This window comes from Oncorhynchus mykiss, chromosome 21, assembly GCF_013265735.2.
Source record: "Oncorhynchus mykiss isolate Arlee chromosome 21, USDA_OmykA_1.1, whole genome shotgun sequence".
NCBI lineage: Eukaryota > Metazoa > Chordata > Actinopteri > Salmoniformes > Salmonidae > Oncorhynchus > Oncorhynchus mykiss.
In genome coordinates, this window is record NC_048585.1 from 51,230,821 (window position 1) to 51,255,808 (window position 24,988).

At 40.1% G+C, this 24,988-nt stretch overlaps 1 protein-coding gene across 2 annotated transcripts; it reads right to left on the minus strand.

The window, feature by feature from the left end:
* Window positions 1-11,096: 11,096 nt before the first annotated feature.
* LOC110500682 (nuclear factor 7, brain) lies at window positions 11,097-22,956 on the minus strand. 2 transcript variants are annotated; one of them, XM_021578181.2, is made up of 8 exons: window positions 22,879-22,956; window positions 22,428-22,475; window positions 18,580-18,719; window positions 18,110-18,208; window positions 16,283-16,564; window positions 15,674-15,802; window positions 12,777-12,882; window positions 11,097-12,489 (listed from the first exon to the last, which is right to left on the minus strand). In XM_021578181.2, the coding sequence occupies exons 2-8, from the start codon at window positions 22,465-22,467 to the stop codon at window positions 11,957-11,959; spliced, it is 1,329 nt and encodes a 442-aa protein (XP_021433856.2). In that variant the 5' UTR covers window positions 22,468-22,475; window positions 22,879-22,956; the 3' UTR covers window positions 11,097-11,956. The 2 variants fall into 2 exon arrangements, with proteins under 2 accessions (XP_021433856.2, XP_036814026.1); XM_036958131.1 differs by lacking the exons at window positions 22,428-22,475; window positions 22,879-22,956 and adding an exon at window positions 21,698-21,771.
* Window positions 22,957-24,988: the final 2,032 nt, after the last annotated feature.

A 24,988-nucleotide genomic window follows, 5' to 3' on the forward strand; every position in this document is an offset into this window, starting at 1 on the left:
TTGGTGTGCATTATATACAGTATATATATCTTTTTTTTCTTACTAGTGTTTTCGTTAAAACTAGGTTTTTGCATCTCGATCAAGAAGGCACCTGATGTTAAGGATGAATATGTGTTGGAAGTTGGTTATTCAATTCAACATCTTTGCTGGATGTTGGACCCCCAGCAAGCATGTGACAATAGTTTTTTACATGTATTTTTTATTTAATTGGTCGGCCATGTTAGGCGGGGCAGTGGATTACTATTGTATGGTTGCTCAATGTTGAAAATGTAATTGTATCCACTCAGATCCGTTGATGTCCTTCCTATAGGTAGTTGTTGTAGTTGTTAATTACTATAGCTGTCTATTAATATAGCTTTGTATCTATTGTAATGGACAGCTATAGTAAAACGGCTATAGTGCGAGGTAGAACCTTCAGAATAAGCTGGCCTGTGGCTTGCTGACACCTATCTCCTGTTTGAGAGACAAGGCAACCTCCAGAGTATTTGACATAATGCGCGGTGATGGGAATAGTCTAAAACCGGAAAGAAACGGGAAGAAATGTGATAAACGTGATACACAAACATAACAGCAGAGAAGAGGCTGTATCACATCAGGCCGTGATTGGGAGTCGACTGTAAGAAGGAAGAGGTTGGAACGGCTAAGCATAGGGTCCAGTCAGATAGTCTAGATAGTAGACACTTTTGGCAAATACATATGTCAAAGAAGATAAGGCTTTCAAAAATTGTTTTTGCATAACCTAATTTGTTGAACAGGGTTGTTCAAAAGGTACTAAACACTGGTGCACATATCTGTGTCTGTCCCATTTCATAGAGGACGAGAATAGGAGAGGACACCAAAAAAAGTTGGGAGGATAGCAAAGGAGAAGAGGGCAAGGGACAGGTAATCCTTCACACTGTGTCACAGGTTGTGCTGTCTGGTTCAGTCTGCTTTCCAACAGAGACAGGGAGACATTCACCTTTCATCAGCACAATACTCCAAAACACAAGGCTAAATATACACCAACGTTGCTTACCAAGATGACATTGAATGTTCCAGTTTTTATTTAAATCGGCTAAACAATCTATAGTAATCTAAAATTGCCGTTTAACAATGATCGACAACCAACATGACAGAGTTTGAAGAATTTTCAAATGAATAATGTGTAAATATTGTACAATCTAGGTGTGCAAAGCTCTTAGAGACTTACCCAGAAAGACTCACAGCTGTAATTGATGCCAAAGTAATTCTAACATGTATTGACTCAGGGGTTGTGAATACTTTTGTTAATGAGATATTTCTGTAATTCATAAAAATAAAAATGGGTGAGAAATTCTATTTAATCCATTTTGAATTCAAGCTCTAGCAAAATGTGGAATAAGTCAAGGTGTATGAATACTTCCCGAAGGAATCAATACATTATATATATATATATACAGTGCCTTGCGAAGGTATTCGGCCCCCTTGAACTTTGCGACCTTTTGCCACATTTCAGGCTTCAAACATAAAGATATAAAACTGTATTTTTTTGTGAAGAATCAACAACAAGTGGGACACAATCATGAAGTGGAATGACATTTATTGGATATTTCAAACTTTTTTAACAAATCAAAAACTGAAAAATTGGGCGTGCAAAATTATTCAGCCCCTTTACTTTCAGTGCATCAAACTCTCTCCAGAAGTTCAGTGAGGATCTCTGAATGATCCAATGTTGACCTAAATGACTAATGATGATAAATACAATCCACCTGTGTGTAATCAAGTCTCCGTATAAATGCACCTGCACTGTGATAGTCTCAGAGGTCCGTTAAAAGCGCAGAGAGCATCATGAAGAACAAGGAACACACCAGGCAGGTCCGAGATACTGTTGTGAAGAAGTTTAAAGCCGGATTTGGATACAAAAAGATTTCCCAAGCTTTAAACATCCCAAGGAGCACTGTGCAAGCGATAATATTGAAATGGAAGGAGTATCAGACCACTGCAAATCTACCAAGACCTGGCCGTCCCTCTAAACTTTCAGCAAATACAAGGAGAAGACTGATCAGAGATGCAGCCAAGAGGCCCATGATCACTCTGGATGAACTGCAGAGATCTACAGCTGAGGTGGGAGACTCTGTCCATAGGACAACAATCAGTCGTATATTGCACAAATCTGGCCTTTATGGAAGAGTGGCAAGAAGAAAGCCATTTCTTAAAGATATCCATAAAAAGTGTCGTTTAAAGTTTGCCACAAGCCACCTGGGAGACACACCAAACATGTGGAAGAAGGTGCTCTGGTCAGATGAAACCAAAATTGAACTTTTTGGCAACAATACAAAACGTTATGTTTGGCGTAAAAGCAACACAGCTGAACACACCATCCCCACTGTCAAACATGGTGGTGGCAGCATCATGGTTTGGGCCTGCTTTTCTTCAGCAGGGACAGGGAAGATGGTTAAAATTGATGGGAAGATGGATGGAGCCAAATACAGGACCATTCTGGAAGAACACCTGATGGAGTCTGCAAAAGACCTGAGACTGGGACGGAGATTTGTCTTCCAACAAGACAATGATCCAAAACAAAGCAAAATCTACAATGGAATGGTTCAAAAATAAACATATCCAGGTGTTAGAATGGCCAAGTCAAAGTCCAGACCTGAATCCAATCGAGAATCTGTGGAAAGAACTGAAAACTGCTGTTCACAAATGCTCTCCATCCAACCTCACTGAGCTCGAGCTGTTTTGCAAGGAGGAATGGGAAAAAAAATTCAGTCTCTCGATGTGCAAAACTGATAGACATACCCCAAGCGACTTACAGCTGTAATCGCAGCAAAAGGTGGCGCTACAAAGTATTAACTTAAAGGGGCTGAATAATTTTGCACGCCCAATTTTTCAGTTTTGATTTGTTAAAAAAGTTTGAAATATCCAATAAATGTCGTTCCACTTCATGATTGTGTCCCACTTGTTGTTGATTCTTCACAAAAAAATACAGTTTTATATCTTTATGTTTGAAGCCTGAAATGTGGCAAAAGGTCGCAAAGTTTAAGGGGGCCGAATACTTTCGCAAGGCACTGTAACTACATGTAATGTGACCTTGGTATGCACCGTGACCATCACCACTATAAACTGTCAATAAATGGTTGGATAAAGATAAGCGAAAGGACAAATACATGAGTCTATGGCTGTCCCTGACTAAAAAAATATATTGTTGAACCGAAAGTTCTTTCGACCAATTTATTGAACATTTTTAAACTTGTATTTTTCCGTATATAGACACACCCTATGTGTTTGAATAAAATCAACTTTATTAATTGAGCTTGTCTGATGCTTAAAGCTTACGGTTTGATGAAATAAGACAAATGCATCGAGAGTGCGCCACGAGATATAGATAAAAAGAAGAAAAAACCTTAACTGTTCTCATGCTGGCTTTCACAGATTCTGATGTTACTCTCCAGAAGTTGCCGGTGGTAGGCTACGCGTGTAGTCGGCCAACTTTCTCATGTGGAATGACAATTTATTTGACCATTTCTACCAATCTGCTTGCCAGTTATGGTTTTTATATGCACATTTTCATTAAACAGTTTAATTTAATTTATAATAACGTCTTCATATCTCAAAATCATTGCAATGTGTTTAATCAACATTTTATCCAATTCTAAATAAAAATTATAAACCTTTGCCAAATATGCAAAAATAGCCTGCAAAGAGCCAAAAAATAAAAACATTGCTATTTGCACAAGGGATAAGAAGCAGTGCTTGACTTTGGCAGGAGCTCACCGGAGCTGAGTAACCTCACCTCAAACGTTCTACTGCTTGAGCTCCTGTCATCAGGGCATGACATGTTTCCCTTTCACGCTGAGTTGTTATGGAAAGGGAGATAGCTGGAAAGTTTTTCTAATGCATTGAGGAACTGTTGTAATTTTCAATGGATGTAAAAATAGACTTTGTTTGCTTGCTGTTTGAGCTGAAGAAAACATTACTTTGAGAAGCTCCACAGGTCATTAGCGGTGGTGTATTAAGCCAATCAAAAACACAATCAGACCCCCAAATGGACACATTTATATGCACCAAGGTAAAGACAGTTTTAGGTTGGATATTTGCCTGTAGTTTTCCTTACATCCACCAACAGCAGTTAGGGACCATCAACATCGTGACAAATCAAACATTTCAAATTTCAATAGCTTTTTAACCATTACTCCTGACACTTTCAAAACAGGTTGTAGCTAACCCGATGGCATAGACACACATTGCATACCCTTTAGTTTGTCCATTTTCATCTCACATGGTTTTACATGAATATTTCTACATTTCGAATTTCAATAGCTCCTTGGTCATGTCACCTAATGACTTCAAACCAGGTTCAGAATGTCCACTCAGTGGGCCTACACATTGCACACCCTTTAGTTTGTCCATTTTCATCTCACATGGTGTTACATGAATTTCACTGGTCACCCCCACCTCCATTTTCATCTCACATGGTTTTACATACATTTTTCAAAATGTAAAATTTCAATAGCTCATTGGTCATGTGACCTAATGTCCGCTGACATTAGTTTCAAATTAGTTTCAAATTTGCAGTAGCTCCTTGGTCATGTCAATTACACACCCCAGAAGCATGCAGAGGATATACACCCATATTGCATAACCTCTTGTTTATTTTTATTTTATTTATTTTACCTTTATTTAACCAGGTAGGCAAGTTGAGAACAAGTTCTCATTTACAATTGCGACCTGGCCAAGATAAAGCAAAGCAGTTCGACAGATACAACAACACAGAGTTACACATGGAGTAAAACAAACATACAGTCAATAATAAAGTATAAACAAGTCTATATACAATGTGAGCAAATGAGGTGAGAAGGGAGGTAAAGGCAAAAAAGGCCTTGGTGGCAAGGTAAATACAATATAGCAAGTAAAATGTCATGTATCTTCTATATTGTTGTACATTAATATTAGTTTGACAATTAAGGGGTTCAGTCCAGTGTTGTGTTTCCCCTTTTCTTTAATATTTATCTTTAATAATTGGTAGTTCTAAGTACTTATTTCCCCTGTTTTTTTTTTTTTTCTCCACGGTATTTAACAGTGGTACACAATAGGAGAGAGACACATAATATCTCCTTTCGTCGTTAATATCAACCATAAAGGAAAAGGGCAAAGTACGAGAGTCATGCTATTAATTATCCAAAGCAGGGATGGAGAGTGAGCTAGTGAGGTAGACTGGTCAATACATATACTGAACATGTAACCACAGTAATGGTGGCCAGTAAATCAATGACTAAAAATTTAATATTGACAAATGAAACAGAAATTGTAGACCTTTAATCTTTTCCAACAGATCCAACAGTGCAAAATTATTCAGCCCCTTTAAGTTAATACTATGTAGCGCCACCTTTTGCTGCGATTACAGCTGTAAGTCGCTTGGGGTATGTCTCTATCAGTTTTGCACATCGAGAGACTGAAATTCTTTCCCATTCCTCCTTGCAAAACAGCTCGAGCTCAGTGAGGTTGGATGGAGAGCATTTGTGAACAGCAGTTTTCAGTTCTTTCCACAGATTCTCGATTGGATTCAGGTCTGGACTTTGACTTGGCCATTCTAACACCTGGATATGTTTATTTTTGAACCATTCCATTGTAGATTTTGCTTTATGTTTTGGATCATTGTCTTATTGGAAGACAAATCTCCGTCCCAGTCTCAGGTCTTTTGCAGACTCCATCAGGTTTTCTTCCAGAATGGTCCTGTATTTGGCTCCATCCATCTTCCCATCAATTTTAACCATCTTCCCTGTCCCTGCTGAAGAAAAGCAGGCCCAAACCATGATGCTGCCACCACCATGTTTGACAGTGGGGATGGTGTGTTCAGCTGTGTTGCTTTTACGCCAAACATAACGTTTTGCATTGTTGCCAAAAAGTTCAATTTTGGTTTCATCTGACCAGAGCACCTTCTTCCACATGTTTGGTGTGTCTCCCAGGTGGCTTGTGGCAAACTTTAAACGACACTTTTTATGGATATCTTTAAGAAATGGCTTTCTTCTTGCCACTCTTCCATAAAGGCCAGATTTGTGCAATATACGACTGATTGTTGTCCTATGGACAGTCTCCCACCTCAGCTGTAGATCTCTGCAGTTCATCCAGAGTGATCATGGGCCTCTTGGCTGCATCTCTGATCAGTCTTCTCCTTGTATGAGCTGAAAGTTTAGAGGGACGGCCAGGTCTTGGTAGATTTGCAGTGGTCTGATACTCCTTCCATTTCAATATTATCGCTTGCACAGTGCTCCTTGGTATGTTTAAAGCTTGGGAAATCTTTTTGTATCCAAATCCGGCTTTAAACTTCTTCACAACAGTATCTCGGACCTGCCTGGTGTGTTCCTTGTTCTTCATGATGCTCTCTGCGCTTTTAACCGACCTCTGAGACTATTACAGTGCAGGTGCATTTATACAGAGACTTGATTACACACAGGTGGATTGTATTTATCATCATTAGTCATTTAGGTCAACATTGGATCATTCAGAGATCCTCACTGAACTTCTGGAGAGAGTTTGCTGCACTGAAAGTAAAGGGGCTGAATAATTTTGCACGCCCAATTTTTCCGTTTTTGATTTGTTAAAAAAGTTTGAAATATCCAATAAATGTCATTCCACTTCATGATTGTGTCCCACTTGTTGTTGATTCTTCACAAAAAAATACAGTTTTATATCTTTATGTTTGAAGCCTGAAATGTGGCAAAAGGTCGCAAAGTTCAAGGGGGCCGAATACTTTCGCAAGGCACTGTATGATGGCTGGTTACACAAAGAAAGGGTTTTGGGTTTTGAATGAAAGAGCGGGAAGACTGAGTAACAAAGGGAGAAGCTATGCTATCGTAAATAGAGAATCTTATGCATTCTAAATAACTACCCATTTGGAGAAAAAAAATGCAAGGGATATTTACTCTGAGCTGCGGCTTCAATAGGTTGGTCGTAGATGGAAGGCCGTGTTGCTCAACAGAGATCTTCCTTGTCCCCTGAAGAATGTCTCTGGTGGTAAACTGGATATATTATAGTATCGTTGTTGTGTGTTAGACTGGATACGTTGTCCGTCCTTTCCTAGCCCATGTTTACAGTTTTTGCGGCTAACTCAATCGGCTAGAAGGTATCACTTCTTTAGTGAATAAGAGTTCAAAGTTCCTACCAAGTTGCCATACTTTAAGCTCATGCTATATTCTGGCTGGTATAGTCGAAATTCATCCTTTCGGCGTGTTGATCGGCATCTTCATATTGAAATTTGATTCTAAATTCTTTAGGTTCTTGTCGTTCAACCAGAGCTCACGCTGAGGTTGGCTTAGTTCTGTAGGTGATCTTGCCCTTTTAACGCAGGGACGGCAAGTCCCCACGTCCTTGGAACAGAATATTGAATTTCCGTCAACGGGTTTATATAGTGGTGAAGAGAAGGGCGTGTTTCATAGTTTACAACCGATGTCTGTTCACTTGGGCGGGGCCTCTGAGTGAGCAGAGTTTACTCTATGACAAACCAATTATCTCATTTTAGAAGCTAAAATTACATTTAAACTGCACAACAATTCCATATGAATCTGATAACTAGAATGTGTAGACTTTCCAAGATACAATTTATGTCATACCATCATTAGTAGTAATGTCTCAGACAACAACTGATCTGACATCATATTAATTTAGTACCAATGCATGTTTTCAACTGGTTGGATTACCGAAATATGGTTCCATTTCCCACCTTTTGATGTTACCAGACTCTATGTTAACAAAGGTTTTCCAAGAGTCAACTCTATAAAGTAGAGAGAGAAAAGGGAAAGGTATTTATGGGGGTCATAAACCTCCCCCAACAGGCCAATGTCATGACACCATTCATTATTGAAAATATAACTATCAAACTTGCATTACAAAGACCCCGCAGCTGAAGGTGTCCTGCTGCATGGTGGGAGTTATTTACCCTCCTTTCCACTTTATGTCCACCCAGTCATCTTTTCCATGGAAGGATCTTCTCATTTTGAAGTATTCTCTTTTTTATGTAAACATAATGGAATTCTGATTAGTTATAGGCAAATTAATACACAAGCCAAATTTGTATGCTGTTTTCCTTATATTCCTTATAATCTAGTAGTAATTTATTAGTAGAGGTAATGTCCTTTATGCCCCATTCTACACACAGCCTAAATTATAAGCACTAAACCATTTACAGGACAATAATAAAAGTAGCATTTTGGATCTAACAATATCACAGAGTGAATAAATGTATAGTTTGTAGACTTTAAGAAAAAAATATTAAGTGACAGTTTCATCAGTACGTGCTATCACAAAGATCACAGATGACAGTGCCCACCAAATCTATGATAATAGAGAATGAATTGTAAGCACCAAAGTGTTTGTCAAAATAATATCTGAAAATGTCAGTTGAATATAATACTTCTATTTGCAATAGCAATTTATGATATATGCAGTTGAGGAATATTCCATGTACCAACACTACATGTAGGACAGACATAAGACATTCCCATATACAGTATTTTTTATTTTAACCTTTATTCAACCAGGTGAGCCAGTTGAGAACAAGTTCTCATTTACAACTGTGACCTGGCCAAGATAAAGCAAAGCAGTGTGACACAAACAACAACACAGAGTTACACATGGAGTAAACAAACGTACAGTCAATAACACAATAGAAAAGTCTATATACAGTGTGTGCAAATGAAGTAAGATTAAGGAGGTAAGGCAATAAATAGGCCGTAGTGGTGAAATAATTACAATTTCGCAAATAAACACTGGAGTGAGGTGTGCAGAAGATGAATGTGCAAGTAGAGATACTGTGGTGCAAAGGAGAAAAAAATATATATAAATAAAATAAATAACAATATGTGGATGAGGTAGTTGGATGGGCTATTTACAGATGGGCTACGTACAGGTGCTCTGCTCTGCTCTGATTGCTGATGCTTAAAGATAGTGAGGGAGATATGAGTCTCCAGCTTCAGTGATTTCTGCAATTCGTTCCAGTCACTGGCAGCAGAGAACTGGAAGGAAAGGCGGCCAAAGTAGGAATTGGCTTTGGGGGTGACCATTGAAATTCATGTAACACCATGTGAGATGAAAATGGACAAACTAAAGGGTGTGCAATATGTAAGCCCACTCAGTGGACATTCTGGACCTGTTTGAAGTCACTAGGTCACACGACCAAGGAGCTATTGAAACTTTACATTTTGAAAAATTCATGTAAAATCTTGTGAGATGGAAATTAACAAACTAAAGGTTGTGCAATATAGAAGGGTAGTTAGTGGACATTCTGGACCTTGTTTGAAGTCAGTAGGTCACATGATCAAGGAGCTATTGACATTTGAATGTAAAAAAGTTGTACTTTGTTTATGCTCCCTAACTAATTCAACTAGGAATACAAAATGCTGCTCACATTTCCACGTTTATTAGCTTTGGAAAGCGAATTTATGTCCAAATCGTGAAAATAAGACGTGCAATGTTGTGCGCAATTTTTCCAACATCATGACACTTATTAGGAGTCTGTGGTTCAAGTGGTTTGAAAGCGCGAATATCCAACTTAAACTGTCTTTACCTCGGTTTCATATGCATACATTTGCGCGCAGGCCAGGAAGCCTATAAGCCTACTTCTATGCATGTGCATCCTTACTCCGACAATGAAAACGGGAAGACTGGAATAATAATATTGAATACATTAACAAATTCCCAGGAAATTATAGGAATTTCTATGTAATGAGTCATTGATATACACTTACAATCAAACGCAAACAATTTACACAATTAAGTTGGCGGGAGAAAGCGCATTCTGGAAAGAGAAGTCCATTGTGCATCTGGGCATGGTCAATCGAGGTCTGCATTGGCCATGCAGCACTTACGGTGGGTGATACGGCCTCAACAGAAGTCAGGGCATTCATTCATACTTCTTGAGCTTTGCGGAGCAGTGCCGAGCTGTCGTCAAGGAAGTGAGTTTGTTTTCTACAGGATGTACCGCCCTATACAGAGCCCTCCGCATTGTTGCAAAATGTGCCGATGTGGCACGGAGCTCGATGTGGCCTATGTCTGCCTCTGGAGGCTCCGCAATTGCATCACACCCTCCATATGGAGCCTCCGAACACATTTTCGGATCAAGCATAAATTGGTTTTTAGTCTAGGCCTCCGCAATGGATTAATCAGTGGTTCTCAATCCTGGTCCTGGGACCCAAAAGGGGGCACATTTTAGTTTTTGCCCTAGCCCTACACACCTGAATCAAATCATCAAAGCCTTTTGAGTTGATCATTTGAATAAGCTGTGTAGTGTTAGGGCAAAAACAAAAATGTGCCCCCCTTTGGGTCCCAGGACCAGGTTTGAGAACCAATGGATTAGTTCACTGAGATGGGCGCAAATAAAAATATATTTGTTACTGCTAGACTAAAACAATCTTGGTTTACCAACAGCCTAATGACTAAACAATCGACCAGTCGACTAATTAGGGTCTGCCCTACTTGAGTCAGAGAGGAAATGTGATGCACACAAATAAATCCATGTTTTGTAGACAAAAATATTCGTACTTGGTGACAATTTTGTATTTACAGATTATGCCAGTGCATTATAAAGTTAATAAATATAGAAATACATATTTATATAGGTAGATACACAGTAATATATAGGTTGATTTAAACAGATACACAGTAATATATAGGTTGATTTAAACAGTGGTGGAAAAAGTACTCAAATGTCATACTTGAGTAAAAGTAAAGATACCTTAATAGAAAATGACTCAGGTAAAAGTTACCCAGTAAAATAGTACTTGAGTTAAAGTCTGAAATTATTTGGTTTAAAATATACTTAAGTATCAAAAGTACATGGAATTGCTAAAATATACTTAACTATGAAAAGTTGAAGTATTAATAATTTAAAATTCCTTATATTATGCAAATCAGACAGCACAATTTTTATTAAATTTTTTATTTACGGATAGCCGGGGGCACACTCCAACACTCAGACATTCATTTACAAATGAAGCATTTGTGCTTAGTGAGTCCACCAGATCAGAGGCAGTAGGGATGACCAGGGATGTTCTTTTGATAAGTGTGTGAATTGGACCATATTCCTGTCAAAATGTAACGAGTACTTTTGGGTGTCAGGGAAAATGTCTGGAGTAAAAAATATAGTATTTTATTTATGAACGTAGTGAAGTAAAAGTAAATGTCAACAAAAATAAATAGCAAAGTAAAGTACAGATACCCCAAAAAACAACTTAAGTAATACTTTAAAGTATATTTACTTAAGTACTTCACACCACTGGATTTAAAACAACTAGTTCTCCTCATTGTACATTTTCCATTTAGCTAGCTGTTTTAGTGTCATAATGCAATTTATATACATACAGTATTTTACAAACAGGTTATAAAAATGTGGGGCTGTTCAAACATTTGATGTTTAAATCTAACTTGTCAAATGTCCATGTTAACAGACACTTTTTTATTAGAGTGTGAAGTTCCTTCCTTTTTGATTCTATCCATTCAGTTATTTCAGATCTATAAGGGGCCGTCCAGAAGTGTCTAGGCCAAGGCTAGGGATTGATGTGGGAACGGGGCCCATGCGCAACCCAAGTCTGTGATGGTCAGTGTCAACTGCTTCTCCTATTGTTTTCTCTTCTTCTTGACACTTCCTTGATTAATTCATGTTATTGATTGGACGGGCAGTTAGTTTGATGCTGACAGAGAGAGAGTGAGTGAGAGAGAGCGAGAGAGAGGAAGGAAAGTAATAATTTAGGAGAAAACCGTGGAGGGAGAAAGTTGTTGAAGTAAGTTTCTGCAGACGGTGCAGTTCAGACAGAATGTTACTGGAGCAAGCTGCTCATTACACACACACACACACACACACACACACACGTGCACCTAGACGCACATGATGACACACTTGGTTTTCCATGTCCAAATCAGACAGTGATTGAAAGTCAAAGGAAAATAAGCTAACAGAGCTGATGTTTGGGGAGAACCTACAAACCAAAGGAACCTGATGTCTTCAAAATGTAGAGACCTTATGCGGCGAGATGACGGTGATGAGTGTGCGCCCGTCCAGAGGGGAAAACACTGGGTACAGCTTCTCCTTGAAGGTGTCTGTAAATGTATAGATGTGTGACTTGGTCTCCGCGTTGTAGAAGGAAATCTGTCCTTCCTCATAGTCCAGATAGATCCCCATCCGGTGGGCCACCAGACCCAGGGGCAGAGGCGTCTCAGGCTTGGTGCAGGCGTAGAATTGGTGGGTGCTGCGCCACAGGGTCCAATAGCCCACCTGGGGGCTCATGGGGAAGCGGCCGTGGCGTTTGGCGCCCGCCGTGGTCAGGCCCACCCGCCAGTAGCCGTTGTTGGCTATTTCGACCTCCCAGTAGTGGCGTCCAGAGGCGTATCCCTCCCAGCCCAACACGCCAGGCCAGGCGTCAAAGCGCTGGGGACTAAAGGGCAGGTTGGACTCGGATATGCCCTCCTGGACCTTTCGGTGGTCGTCGGAGAGCTGAAGCCATGAGTGGTTGGTCATGGGGTCAAGGGTCACGTCAGCTTTAGGGAGGAGGGGGGAGAGAGTTGGTTGAGTTGGTAGCTTTCTGAAATGTGCCGCACAATTTTTTACTTTCATAATTTTAAATGACATCGTCATCTGTTTTCTATTCTACTTTTCTATGCTAGTAGCTATTACCATTATGTAAGCTGTAGTTCAAGGTTTGGGCAAAATGTTTGGAAAATGCTTTATATTGAATATTCTATTCATTCTTATTTTCAGTGCTTTTTATTATTTTTTTTATTAATATGTTAAATTAAAGTACATTTCCAAATAGGAGGATAGTTACCTGATGCACTGACCATCCAGTTCCACACCGAGTTAGGGATGTATCTTGCAGTGCCTGCCTTCCAGGTGCGCTGCTTGGCTGACAGCCACAGATGAGCAATAACACCCTGAAAATAGGAACACAGGAACACAATTGGCATTAAGAGTTTCATTTTCACCTTTTTACTGTGACTTGAAATGTACTGATCAAAGTGGCACAGACCAGATCAACAGATTAAAATGTATACATGTTCCGGTCAACCCTGACCAACAAGGCAGATCACACCAACAGAATACACTATGCTGATACAGAGGAGAAGTAGGACGTAAATGACATGCTAGACTGGCAGTTCTCTCGACATTATGTTTTAGTGCACTATATCAAATGACCTGGGGCCTTATCACAACAAGGCGAAGGTCCGACGGACGTGAAGTTTAGACAAGACAACGGTCAAATCATTCACTGTATGGGTGATGAGACAGATAGGGCTGTATGGAGTTTGGTTTTGGGATGGCTGTCTTGTGATGTTCATTTAAAATGTTTTGTATTGTAACATATCCCAATATTATTACTAGATTATCACAAGCATTTCGCTACACTCGCACTAACATCTGCTAACCATGTGTATGTGACAAATAAAATTTGATTTGATATTTAATTGGAAAAAAAACAAACACTTTGATATGGTGGTTTAAATGTCATTTAAAAAAGTACCTCTTATCTAATCCATCATGATCTTGCCAAAGAACTTTACTTTTGCTCCTCATTTCCCTACCATTATGAATAAAGAAATAGTACCTTGAGCAAATATTATGAAACAGAAACATAGATTAAATAGATTATGATTGGTTGAGTCCTAGATTTCCTGTGGACCAGGTAGGTAGCTAATCAGTTCTATGTGATAAGCCCTACAGATTCTGGTGGAGCATTGATCTGTGTCATGCTTCCACCACAAACCTTGTCACCATTTGCACACCTCTAACACTCTGTAGCCCACCCAGTTATGATTTTACAGCTTTATTAGTGGAGCGGTATATCACTGGTTATGTAAGCTGCTTTCATAACACTTTAGGTAAGTAGGTGGGTAGAAATCAAACCAAGCTTTATTTATACAGCGCATTTCAGACATGGAATGTCTTTATCCGAAAAAAATAAATAAACAATGAAAATAAAAGCGGAAATATTTATGACACGAACATTTTTAGCTTTGCTTTTCCTTAGGATGTGGTTTTTAGTTGTTCCATTTGTCATTTAGTTTTTTTTTGTCTTAAGATCTCTTAACTTTGTCCACAGTTCCAGCCCCCCTCGGGTTCTCTGGCAGACTATTCCAGAGGCTGGAGGCATAATAACTAAAGGCTGCCTCTCCATACCTCTGTCACACCCTGATTTTTCACCTGTTTTTGTGCTTGTTTCCAACTCCCTCCAGGCGTCGCCCATTTGCCCCATTATCCCATGTGTATTATACCTGCCTTCTGTTTGTCTGCTGCCAGTTCGTCTTGTCTCGTCAAACCTACCAGTGTTTGACCTTACCCCATTTTCTTGTTTTCCCAGTTTTGACCATTTTGCCTGCCCTGACCCTGAGCCTGCCTGCCGTTCTGTACATTGTGACACTGCCCTGGATTAATGGCCTCTGCCTGCCCTGACCCTGAGCCTGCCTGCCGTTCTGTACATTGTGACACTGCCCTGGATTAATGACCTCTGCCTGCCCTGACCCTGATCCTGCCTGACGTTCTGTACATTGTGACACTGCCCTGGATTAATGACCTCTGCCTGCCCTGACCCTGAGCCTGCCTGCCGTTCTGTACATTGTGACACTGCCCTGGATTAATGACCTCTGCCTGCCCTGACCCTGAGCCTGCCTGCCGTTCTGTACATTGTGACACTGCCCTGGATTAATGACCTCTGCCTGCCCTGACCCTGCCTGCCGTTCTGTACATTGTGACACTGCCCTGGATTAATGACCTCTGCCTGCCCTGACCCTGAGCCTGCCTGCCGTTCTGTACCTTGTGACACTGCTCTAGATTAATGACCTCTACCTTCCCTTGACCTGTTTGTCTGCCCCCTGTTTTTGTAATAAACCTGTGTTACTTCGAACTGTCTGCATCTGGGTCTTATCCTGAGGTCTGATACCCTTGGTTCTAGGCTTTGGGATAGTTAAAAGGCCAGTGCCAGAGGACCTGAGGGACCTACTGGGTACATAACTTAAAAGCATGTCTGACATGTATTGGGGTGCACAATCGTAGATTGATTTAAAAACCAATAGAATAATTGTAAAATTAATTCTAAAAACTCACAGACAGCCAGTCAGAGATTTTAAAACCAGTGTAATGTGTGCTCTCTGTCTGGTCTTGGTCAGTACCCATGCTGCAGCATTCTGTATGTTTTGTAGTTGACCAATGGCTTTCTTGGGTAGATCAGACAGGAGAGCATCACAGTATTTAAGCCTGCTTGTAATAAAAGCATGGATGAGTCTCTCTGTCTCAGCCTGAGAGAGAAAAGGCCACACCTTGGCAATGTACTTCAGGTGGTAAAAACCTATTTTGGTCACATTCCTAATGTGTGACTCGAAATTTAGTACAGAATCTAAAATAACACCTAGGTTTTTAACCTGGTGGAGGCATGCATATTTGAGCATGTATAGACTATATAATTGTATTGCTGATCCTCAATCAACAGAAACGTGAATGTTTAAGAGGGAACATTGCTAACTAATTATAATGGATTCAGGTGAGGGTACGACTTCAGAAAATAAAACGCTGTAAACATAACATAACATTATGTTTAATGAGAAGACCACTAATAAACTATTCAATGAATAAACTATTAAACTAGTTCTCCAATATATAATGTTGACCTCTTTTTTCTCCCCTTCTTTTTTGTTGTTTGTGCGCCTGCGTGCGTCGGTGTCTGGAGCTCACCTTGCAGTCCTCCTTTAGCAGTGACCAGGTAATGAACTCCAGTAAGGGCAGGAGGTTGACCAGTCTCTTCTTCCTCAGGCCCAGCAGACGCAGAACCTTGCCGAGCTCATCGCTTTGCACCCCACAGCTCTGTGTAGACACAGACACGTGGACGTTACTACCAAGTCATCTCTATGGGTCTCCTATTGGGCTCCCGAGTGGTGCAGCGGTCTAAGGCACTACATTTCAGTGCAAGAGGCATGACTACAGACATCCTGGTTCGATGTAGGCCGTCATTGTAAATAAGAATTTGTTCTTAACTGACTTGCCTGGTGAAATAAATGTAAAACATAAATGACACTTTTTTTGATATTTTACCCCTTATGATAAGTGTTCAGTTTTTGCTAGAAAATCTGCAAATAGCAGATTTGTTCCCACCTGGCAGTCATACGCCAGAGGCAAGCTCAGCACTCCCGACCCAGCCTTACCTCCAACCCCCACCTGGCCCAAGGCTGTTTAGTTTATAGAAATGACTATCATTAGGGAACACGTATTTCCTCCATTTCTTTTCTCAGTGGTGTTCCTTTAACTCTTTATATACATTTGTATCCTTGACCCCTGATCTCTCACCTCTGAGGCGCTCTGCAGCTCCTTGGCCCATTCCATGATCCTCTGCTGCACTTCCTCGTTAGGATCCTCCTCTCCATCCCTGTTTTCTTCCTCCTCCTCCACCTTCCCACTTCTCTCCTGCACCCAGGGGCTTTTCTTCAACTCCTTGTCGACACTTGTGAGCTCATTGGCCCACAGGAGAATGAGTTTCCTGCTCTCCTCCAGACTGCGTTCTGTTCTTGGGTCTTTCAGTTCCTCAGGGGTCTCTCCTTTACTGGTGCCTTCCCTTGCATCACTGCCACTCTGCAACAACACAAAACAGCAACAAGGTCAATATCATGCTGTACATTCTCAATAGCATGTATAGCTATGTCATGTCAACCATCTCACTATTGTCGTAGCAATACTGTGTTGTCCATTGATAGTACAGCATGTGATTGTGCGTGTAATGTAGCTTGATTCACAAAGAAAATAGGCACAAGGCGAACATCTAGCCATGCGTTGCAAAACTAGATCAAATAAATGCAAAATGGGATGGTTGAGTGTGTTTTTCGTTTAAGTAACCCTGTTCCCACCTGGCAGTTATACGCCAGAGGCCAGCTCAGCACTCCCGACCGCGCCTTACCTCCAACCCCCACCTGGCCCAATTGTAAAAATCCACTCTCCATGTAATCCTGTAACCTCCTCTCCCACCCTGGAGGGGTATCTGCCTAAGTTACATAGTTTGACTATAACCTGTTTGTTCCAGCTCAGCCCCACGGGGCATTGGGATGGGTTAACAGAGCTGTAAAGGCTGATAAGAACCCCTGTATCAGTACCCTCTTTACCCATCACCTCATTTAACTGTCATCTGTCTTGCTTAGCAACGCGTATCCAATATCGGTGAACCAACACTTGCACTTGACTTCCTCCCTTCCCCTTCTAGCTCGGACTTTGCTGATAGCTACTTTATTGAGGAATAATTTATTTTATATCCCTGTGATATGTGGTTGTCCCACCTAGCTATCTTAAGATTAATGCACTAACTGTAAGTCACTCTGGATAAGTGTGTCTGCTAAATGACTAACATGTCAAATGTAAAGGTAATAAACAAGCTAAGTTTGTCCCGCTAAGAACAATTTGGTTATGAGAATCAATACTTTTTCTTCTAAGTATTAAACGGTCCAAATGTCAACATGTTGACTAACTAGAGGACAGTCAACCCAGGTGTCGACCCAGGTGTTCAAGCTATAATAACATGGTGATCAACCCAAATGGGTCATTTCACCCTGTTTTACTCAAGAGACAATTCTAAAGTCCCCTTGGGGACAACAAACCCCTTATATATATATATATATATATATATATATATATATATATATATTTTTTATTCCTTTCTCTGTAAAGTCACTAAATTAAATGTTGCATCATTTTTGTGAACAATCCCTGACCGACAGACAGGCCTTATTCACTATCTAGGCTTCATTAAACACCTGTCTCATAGTTCCCCAATGATTGACGCCATCCCCACTAAACCAGGCCTACTGTTTCTCCTTCATCGCACATCAAACTTCCCTGTGCATTTACTTGTCCTTTTCCCTCACAATCCATAATTCCAGAGGCATTTTGCAATACAAAATATGGGTCAAATTAATACTACCGCTAATAGTATCGTTAATACAATCGCCAAAAATATCGCTAAAACTATCGTACCAACGTTGGAAATCAATATGCATCCCTGGTCTGTCGGGGCTTTTGTTTCCTCATCCTCTTACCACATCCCTCTCCCCTTGTTCTTTCTATAAATGTATGTCTCCCCTGTCCCCCAATCTCTTTCTCGCTCTCTTTCCCTCTCAGGGGTCTACTTACCTTACAGACTTCGGCCACCTGCTCCTTCCAGTGGTTGATGAAGCGGACACACTCCTGCAGGCTGCGCAGGTTCTTCAGGCCGTTTTGACGACGATGTTGCTACAAGAGACACATATATACAGGATGAGCAGGCAAATGTAGAAAACCAGTACAAACAAGCACATACAGGTAGAAGAGTACACAAATGAATAGAACGACTTTTAAATAGACTGGATGCTCCCGAGTGGCGCAGTGGTCTAAGGCACTGCGTCTCAGTGCTGGAGGCATCACTACAGACACCCTGGTTCGAATCCAGGCTGTATCACAACCGGCTGTGATTGGGAGTCCCATAGGGCAGCGCTCAATTGTCCCAGCGTAGTCCGGGGTAGGCCGTCATTGTAAATAAGAATTTGTTCTTAACTGACTTGCCTGGTTAAATAAACAAATCAAATGTGATGCTGTGAGTGGATGGAGGTTTGTGTGTAACTTACCCGTAAGCGGCATGTGGAGGGGGCGCAGCTCTTGGAGGGGCTGGTAGGGGCTGAGCTGTGGGCCTGGAGGTCTTCTTCAGGAAGGTTCCATCGCACCGCCCCGATGGAGTGACTCTGGGTAGAGCTCTCCAACTTCAGCTCTGGAGGTGAAACAGTGATAAAATGAGATTAGAGGGGTGGGGACACACAGATACATTTCAGAGTTAATTTCAAGTGCCCCTGGCATTAAAACATTTTCGGATTAAAACATTGTGAACCGACCGTTTTATGTACAGACCTGTGAATGGTATGAATGATTAGGAGTCAAATTGACCTAGTTATTTAGAGTAAAAGTCTCTGGTCTTCCCTACACTGGCAGTGCTATATAGTACACAGAAAGTAGTAGATAGATAGTAGTGTTCTAAAATGCATTGATCTATGCTTGTTTTTAATGATTGCCTCACTATTGGACGGTTGTGATGTGTTCTGATAAAGACTGAATACCAGTTTGGAATCAATTCTAGATTCATATTACAACAATAAATAACTACCAATGTAGTCATGTTTAATAGGATGACAGGCAATTCAAAATAGTTCTAAATAACGATTACTTGATTTGTGGTCAACTAAAAAAGTCACATAAAAAAATATATATATATACACATACACACACACACATCCTCAAATGATGTCACGTTCTGACCTTAGTTCCTTTATTATGTCTTTGTGTTAGTTTGGTCAGGGCGTGAGTTGGGGTGGGTAGTCTGTTCTTTTTTCTATGTTGTATTTCTGTGTTTGGCCTGGTATGGTTTTCAATCAGAGGCAGCTGTCAATCGTTGTCTCTGATTGAGAATCATACTTAGGTAGCCTGTTTTCCCCATTTTGGTTGTGGGTGATTGTTTTCCCACACAGAACTGTTTCGTTTTGTGTAGTGTTCAGTTTTAATTAAAAGTATGACGAACATTTACCACGCTGCGTTTTGGTCCCCTTCTCCAGATGAAAATCGTTGCCAATTTAACAATTTTGTTGCTAGATTTAGCAACTTTTCAGACTACCCTGGCAACTTTTTTTTCAAACAGCACCATAGCAACAAATTTAGCTACTTTTAAAAATGGATTTTGAACTTTTAGCAACTTTTGAAAAGTGACTCAAATGCTAAAATGCACGCATTTTCCTTCTAAATGACACAAAAACTATTTTCTCTGTCACACTCAGTAACACGTGCCATGCTGCAAAAGTGCATTGTGAGTGACGTCAGCAGCAGGTGCTCAGCTCATGCACAGGCAGCAGCAGACCAGCAATTTCAGCAAATTGCAAATCATTGTTTGCTGACAGCAGCAGAGGTACGGTTCGATGAGCCAAACCCAATGAATATAGTTGGTCACGAATGTTTGATCTTGAACAGAACTTACAACAATCAATATGTCTCAATCAAAATTGTACAGAAAAGAGTGGGAGTCTGTACCTGAACAAATGTCAAATCATATTTGAGTAACGTTATTGTGTATTCTACGTAATGACATCAACGTCATTTAGCAACTTTAAGCAACAAGTCAACCTGCCTCTAGCAATTTACCCTGAAAATTAGTTGGCAACACTGCTCAACTGGCAGCTTCATTAAATAGTACCCTCAAAACACCAGTCTCAACGTCAACAGGGAAGTGGCTGGCCTTCTAGGCAGAACACTTTTTTCCAATCTTCCTCAGTCCAGTGTCTGTGTTCTTTTGCCTATCTTAAACTTTTATTTTTAATCAGACAGTCTGGGATGTTTTTTTCTTTGCAAGTCAGCCTAGAAGGCCAGCATCCCGGAGTCGCCTCTTCACTGTTGACGTCGAGACTGGTGTTTTGCGGGTACTATTTAATGAAGCTGCCAGTTGAGGACTTGCGAGGTGTCTGTTTCTCAAACTAGACACTAATGTACTTGTCCTTTTGCTCAGTTGTGCACCGGGCCTCCTACTCCTCTTTCTATTCTGGTTGGAGCAAGTTTGTTCTGTTATGTGAAGGGAGCAGTACACAGCATTGTACAAGATCTTCAGTTTCTTGGCAATTTCTCACATGGAATAGCCTTTGGTTTCTCAGAACAAGAATTAGATTTTCAGAACAAAGGTCTTTGTCTCTGGCCATTTTGACCCTGTAATCGAACCCACAAATGCTGATGATCTAGATACTCAACTAGTCTAAAGAGTGACCGTTTTATTGCTTCTTTAATCAGGACAACAGTTTTCAGCTGTGCTAACATCCTTACAAAGGGGTTTTCTAATAATCAATTAGCCTTTTAAAATGAAAAACTTGGATTAGCTAACACAACGTGCCATTGGAACACAGGAGTAATGGTTGCTGATAATGGGCCTATGTAGATATTCCATAAAACATCTGCCGTTTCCAGCTACAATAGTCATTTACAACATTAACAATGTCTACACTGGTTTTCTGATCAATTTGATGTTACTTGAATGGACCAAAAAAAATCCTCTTCTTTCAAAAACAAGGACATTCTAAGTGACCACAAACTTTTGAACGGTAGTATATACATGTGTATATATATATATATATATATATGTACATATATAAACACACGTGTGTATACACATACAGTGGGGAGAACAAGTATTTGATACACTGCCGATTTTGCAGGTTTTCCTACTTACAAAGCATGTAGAGGTCTGTAATTGTTATCATAGGTACACTTCAACTGTGAGAGACGGAATCTAAAACAAAAATCCTGAAAATCACATTGTATGATTTTTTAAAGTAATTAATTTGCATTTTATTGCATGAAATAAGTATTTGATCACCTACCAACCAGTAAGAATTCCGGCTCTCACAGACCTGTTAGTTTTTCGTTAAGAAGCCCTCCTGTTCTCATTACCTGTATTAACTGCACCCGTTTGAACTCGTTACCTGTATAAAAGACACCTGTCCACACACTCAATCAAACAGACTCCAACCTCTCCACAATGGCCAAGACCAGACAGCTGTGTAAGGACATCAGTCAATCAAATTGTAGACCTGCACAAGGCTGGGATGGGCTACAGGACAATAGTCAAGCAGCTTGGTGAGAAGGCAACAACTGTTGGCGCAATTATTAGAAAGTTCAAGATGATGGTCAATCACTCTCGGTCTCCATGCAAGATCTCACCTCGTGGGGCATCAATGATCATGAAGAAGGTGAGGGATCAGCCAAGAACTACACAGCAGGACCTGGTAAATGACCTGAAGAGAGTTGGGACCACAGTCTTTAAGAAAACCATTAGTAACACACTACGCCATCATGGATTAAAATCCTGCAGCGCACGCAAGGTCCCCCTGCTCAAGCCAGAGCATGTCCAGGCCCGTCTGGAGTTTGCCAATGACCATCTGGATGATCCAGAGGAGGAATGGGAGAAGGTCATGTGGTTTGATGAGACACAAATAGAGCTTTTTGGTCTAAACTCCACTCGAGTTTGTGGACAGGTGTCTTTTATACAGGTAACGAGTTCAAACAGGTGCAGTTAATACAGGTAATGAGTGGAGAACAGGAGGGCTTCTTAAACAAAAACTAACAGGTCTGTGAGAGCCGGAATTCTTTCTGGTTAGTAGGTGATCAAATACTTATGTCATGCAATAAAATCCAAATGAATTACTTAAAATAATATGATGATAATAATAATAATAATAATAATAATAATAATAATAAATACATAATATGATTTTCAGGATTTTTGTTTTAGATTCCGTCTCACAGTTGAAGTGCCCCTATGATTAAAAATTACAGACCTCTACATGCTTTGTAAGTAGGAAAACCTTAAAAATCGGCAGTGTATCAAATACTTGTTCTCCCCACTGTATGTATATAGATATCTCAGTAAGGAAAGGGGACAAATACTTACTCGACACCTTCAGAATGCTCTTCATTTCGAAAGTTGCCATCCTTAATCCTGCATGAACATAAATTGACTCCTTACAAAATATTCCATATGACAGTTGAGGCCACCAAAGATTGAACTTATTTATCCATATCCACGTTGAATTGTACAAAATGGCAAATTCGACGGTCACATGTCAAATATGCTTAACTTAAAACTGAAAATCTACTACCAAGCTTTGAATATACATTGAAATGAAATACACATACACAAAATTCTAAATGCAGAACTAAAAACAATGACAGGTGACATTGTTGAAGCTATGAAAAAAAACTTCAGTAGATAAGGAAATATCATAAATATAATCTTTATCACAATTAAAACGAAACATGACAATGGGTTTATCATTATATTAGATCAAATGACAAAGAATAACACATTTAAGATACAATAGAAAAAGAAACCAAAATCCTACCCTATGTGGGAAGGTCGGTCTGGTGCGTGTTCTTGGTAGTTTGTACAGCAAACCCTCCCAAGTCTGCTGTTTTTGTTACAGTGCTTGCAGTTTGATCTTTGGACTTTTTTATGGTCCTTGGCACTGAGATGGAGGGGGGGACTTTTCTGCAAGGATATAAAGTATAATCAGTCTACCTTCCTAGCAATCACTGTTGGCTTTACCAAAGAGAGAGCGCAAGATATTATAGCGATAAGGGGTCACGTAGGTCACATGTTGATGTGACGCGGATTCACCATCTTTGATGCTATTTTAGTGGATCAATCATTAGCAACTATACACTTATGCCTGTACAGAACAGTATCCCAATTTTCATGTCTAATTTAAAACCTCTTGAGGCTCTTGAGGGGGCAGTATTTTGATGTTTGGATGAAAACATGCCCAAAGTAAACTGTCTATTTCTCAGGCACAGAAAATAGAATATGCATATAATTGGCAGATTCGGATAGAAAACACTCTAAAGTTTCCAAAACTATCAAAATATTGTCTGAGTATAGCAGAACTGATATTGCAGGCGAAAACCTGAGGAAAATCCATCCAGGAAGTGCTGTTTTTCTGAAACTACACGTTTCCATTGCAAGCTTATCCTCCATTTAAAGGGATATCAACCAGATTTATTTCCCTATGTCTTCCACAAGGTGTGAACAGTCTTTAGACATAGTTTCAGGCTTTTATTCTGAAAAAATGGGAGAGAATGATCACACCGCGTAAGTGTCCTCAAATGTGTGCATGCGCCCGCGCCTGGAGCGAGACCTTTTCTTTCTCTTTTCTATTGAAAAGGCTACCGTCCGGTTGAAATATTATCGATTATTTATTGTAAAAACAACCTGACGATTGATTCTAAAAAACGTTTGACATGTTTCTACGAACTTTACGGGTACTATTTGGAATTTTCGTCTGCCCTTCGTGACCGCACGAGCCTGTGGATTTCTGAACAAAACGCACCAACCAAATGGAGGTTTTTGGATATAAAGAGAATCTTTATCAAACAAAACAAAACATTTGTTGTGTAACTGGGAGTCTCGTGAGTGCAAACATACGAATATCAAAGGTAAACGATTAATTTGATTGCTTTTCTGACTTTCGTGACCAATCTACTTTGCTGCTAGCTGTTTGTAATGTTTTGTCTGCTGAGAGCTGTCCTCAAATAATCGCATGGTTTGCTTTCACCGTAAAGCCTTTTTTAAATCTGACACGCCAGGTGGATTAACAAGTTAAGTTGTGTTTTGGTAAATTGCACTTGTGATTATGAAAATGTAATATTTTTAGTAATTTAATTTGAATTTGGCGCTCTGCAATTCACCGGATGTTGACGAAAATGATTCCGCCAAAGGGATCTGTGCGCCAAGAGGTTTTAAAGGATTGTATTTTGTATGAATCTCTGCTCTATCCCTAACATAGTTTCATTTAGTGATGGCATATACATTTAGGATTTGAGTCATATTCTGGTATTGGAAAAGAGGGTCCCTTATCTTGTGTACACTCATACTTGATTCTCCCATGATGTGGCTGCTTTCTCCATTCAGCCATCCATTTCAGCAACAGTATTACGGTTGCTTAGAAACGAGGGAGAGCCACACAAACAAACACTCCTGCCAGCTCACACATTAATAGGCTTATCACAGGCCATTCATTTAATAGACCTTACACGCATCTTTACATCATCGGTACCGCATTGTGACGCAAACTATAAGCTACCTATGATAGAGTAAGGTTTAATGTTGCTTTATGATGGGTCTCTCTCTGTTGAATAAACAATCATAGAACTGCCACGTTGGCATTTCCTGATCTGAACTGCTAAATAATTGCCCTACTGTTACTAAGACCTAAAGGCAATACATTTGAAATAATATGGATCACAGTTGAGAATTAGCTTTGGCTCTTCGCATCATACTGACCAATCATCACACACCTGAATATTTTACTGTTGCCAGGCGAAGTGTCAGGAATAGGCCAGAAATTGATCAAGGTCTTGTGGATATGTTTTTCCATAAGTGAAAATTGTGTGTGTGTGTGTGTGTGTGTGTGTGTGAGCGCATAGCCGTGGGTAGGACTAGGAAAAGCACTACTT

Bases quoted from the DNA above. Each gene is read 5' to 3' on its own strand.
- LOC110500682 (XM_021578181.2), bottom strand. From the start codon at position 22,467: ATGGCAACTTTCGAAATGAAGAGCATTCTGAAGGTGTCGA. The intron at 18,720-22,427 runs GTAAGTATTTGT...TTTCACCTCCAG, and splicing joins GAGCATTCTGAAGGTGTCGA to AGCTGAAGTTGGAGAGCTCT. The intron at 16,565-18,109 runs GTAAGTAGACCC...GTGTTGTTGCAG, and splicing joins AGGTGGCCGAAGTCTGTAAG to AGTGGCAGTGATGCAAGGGA.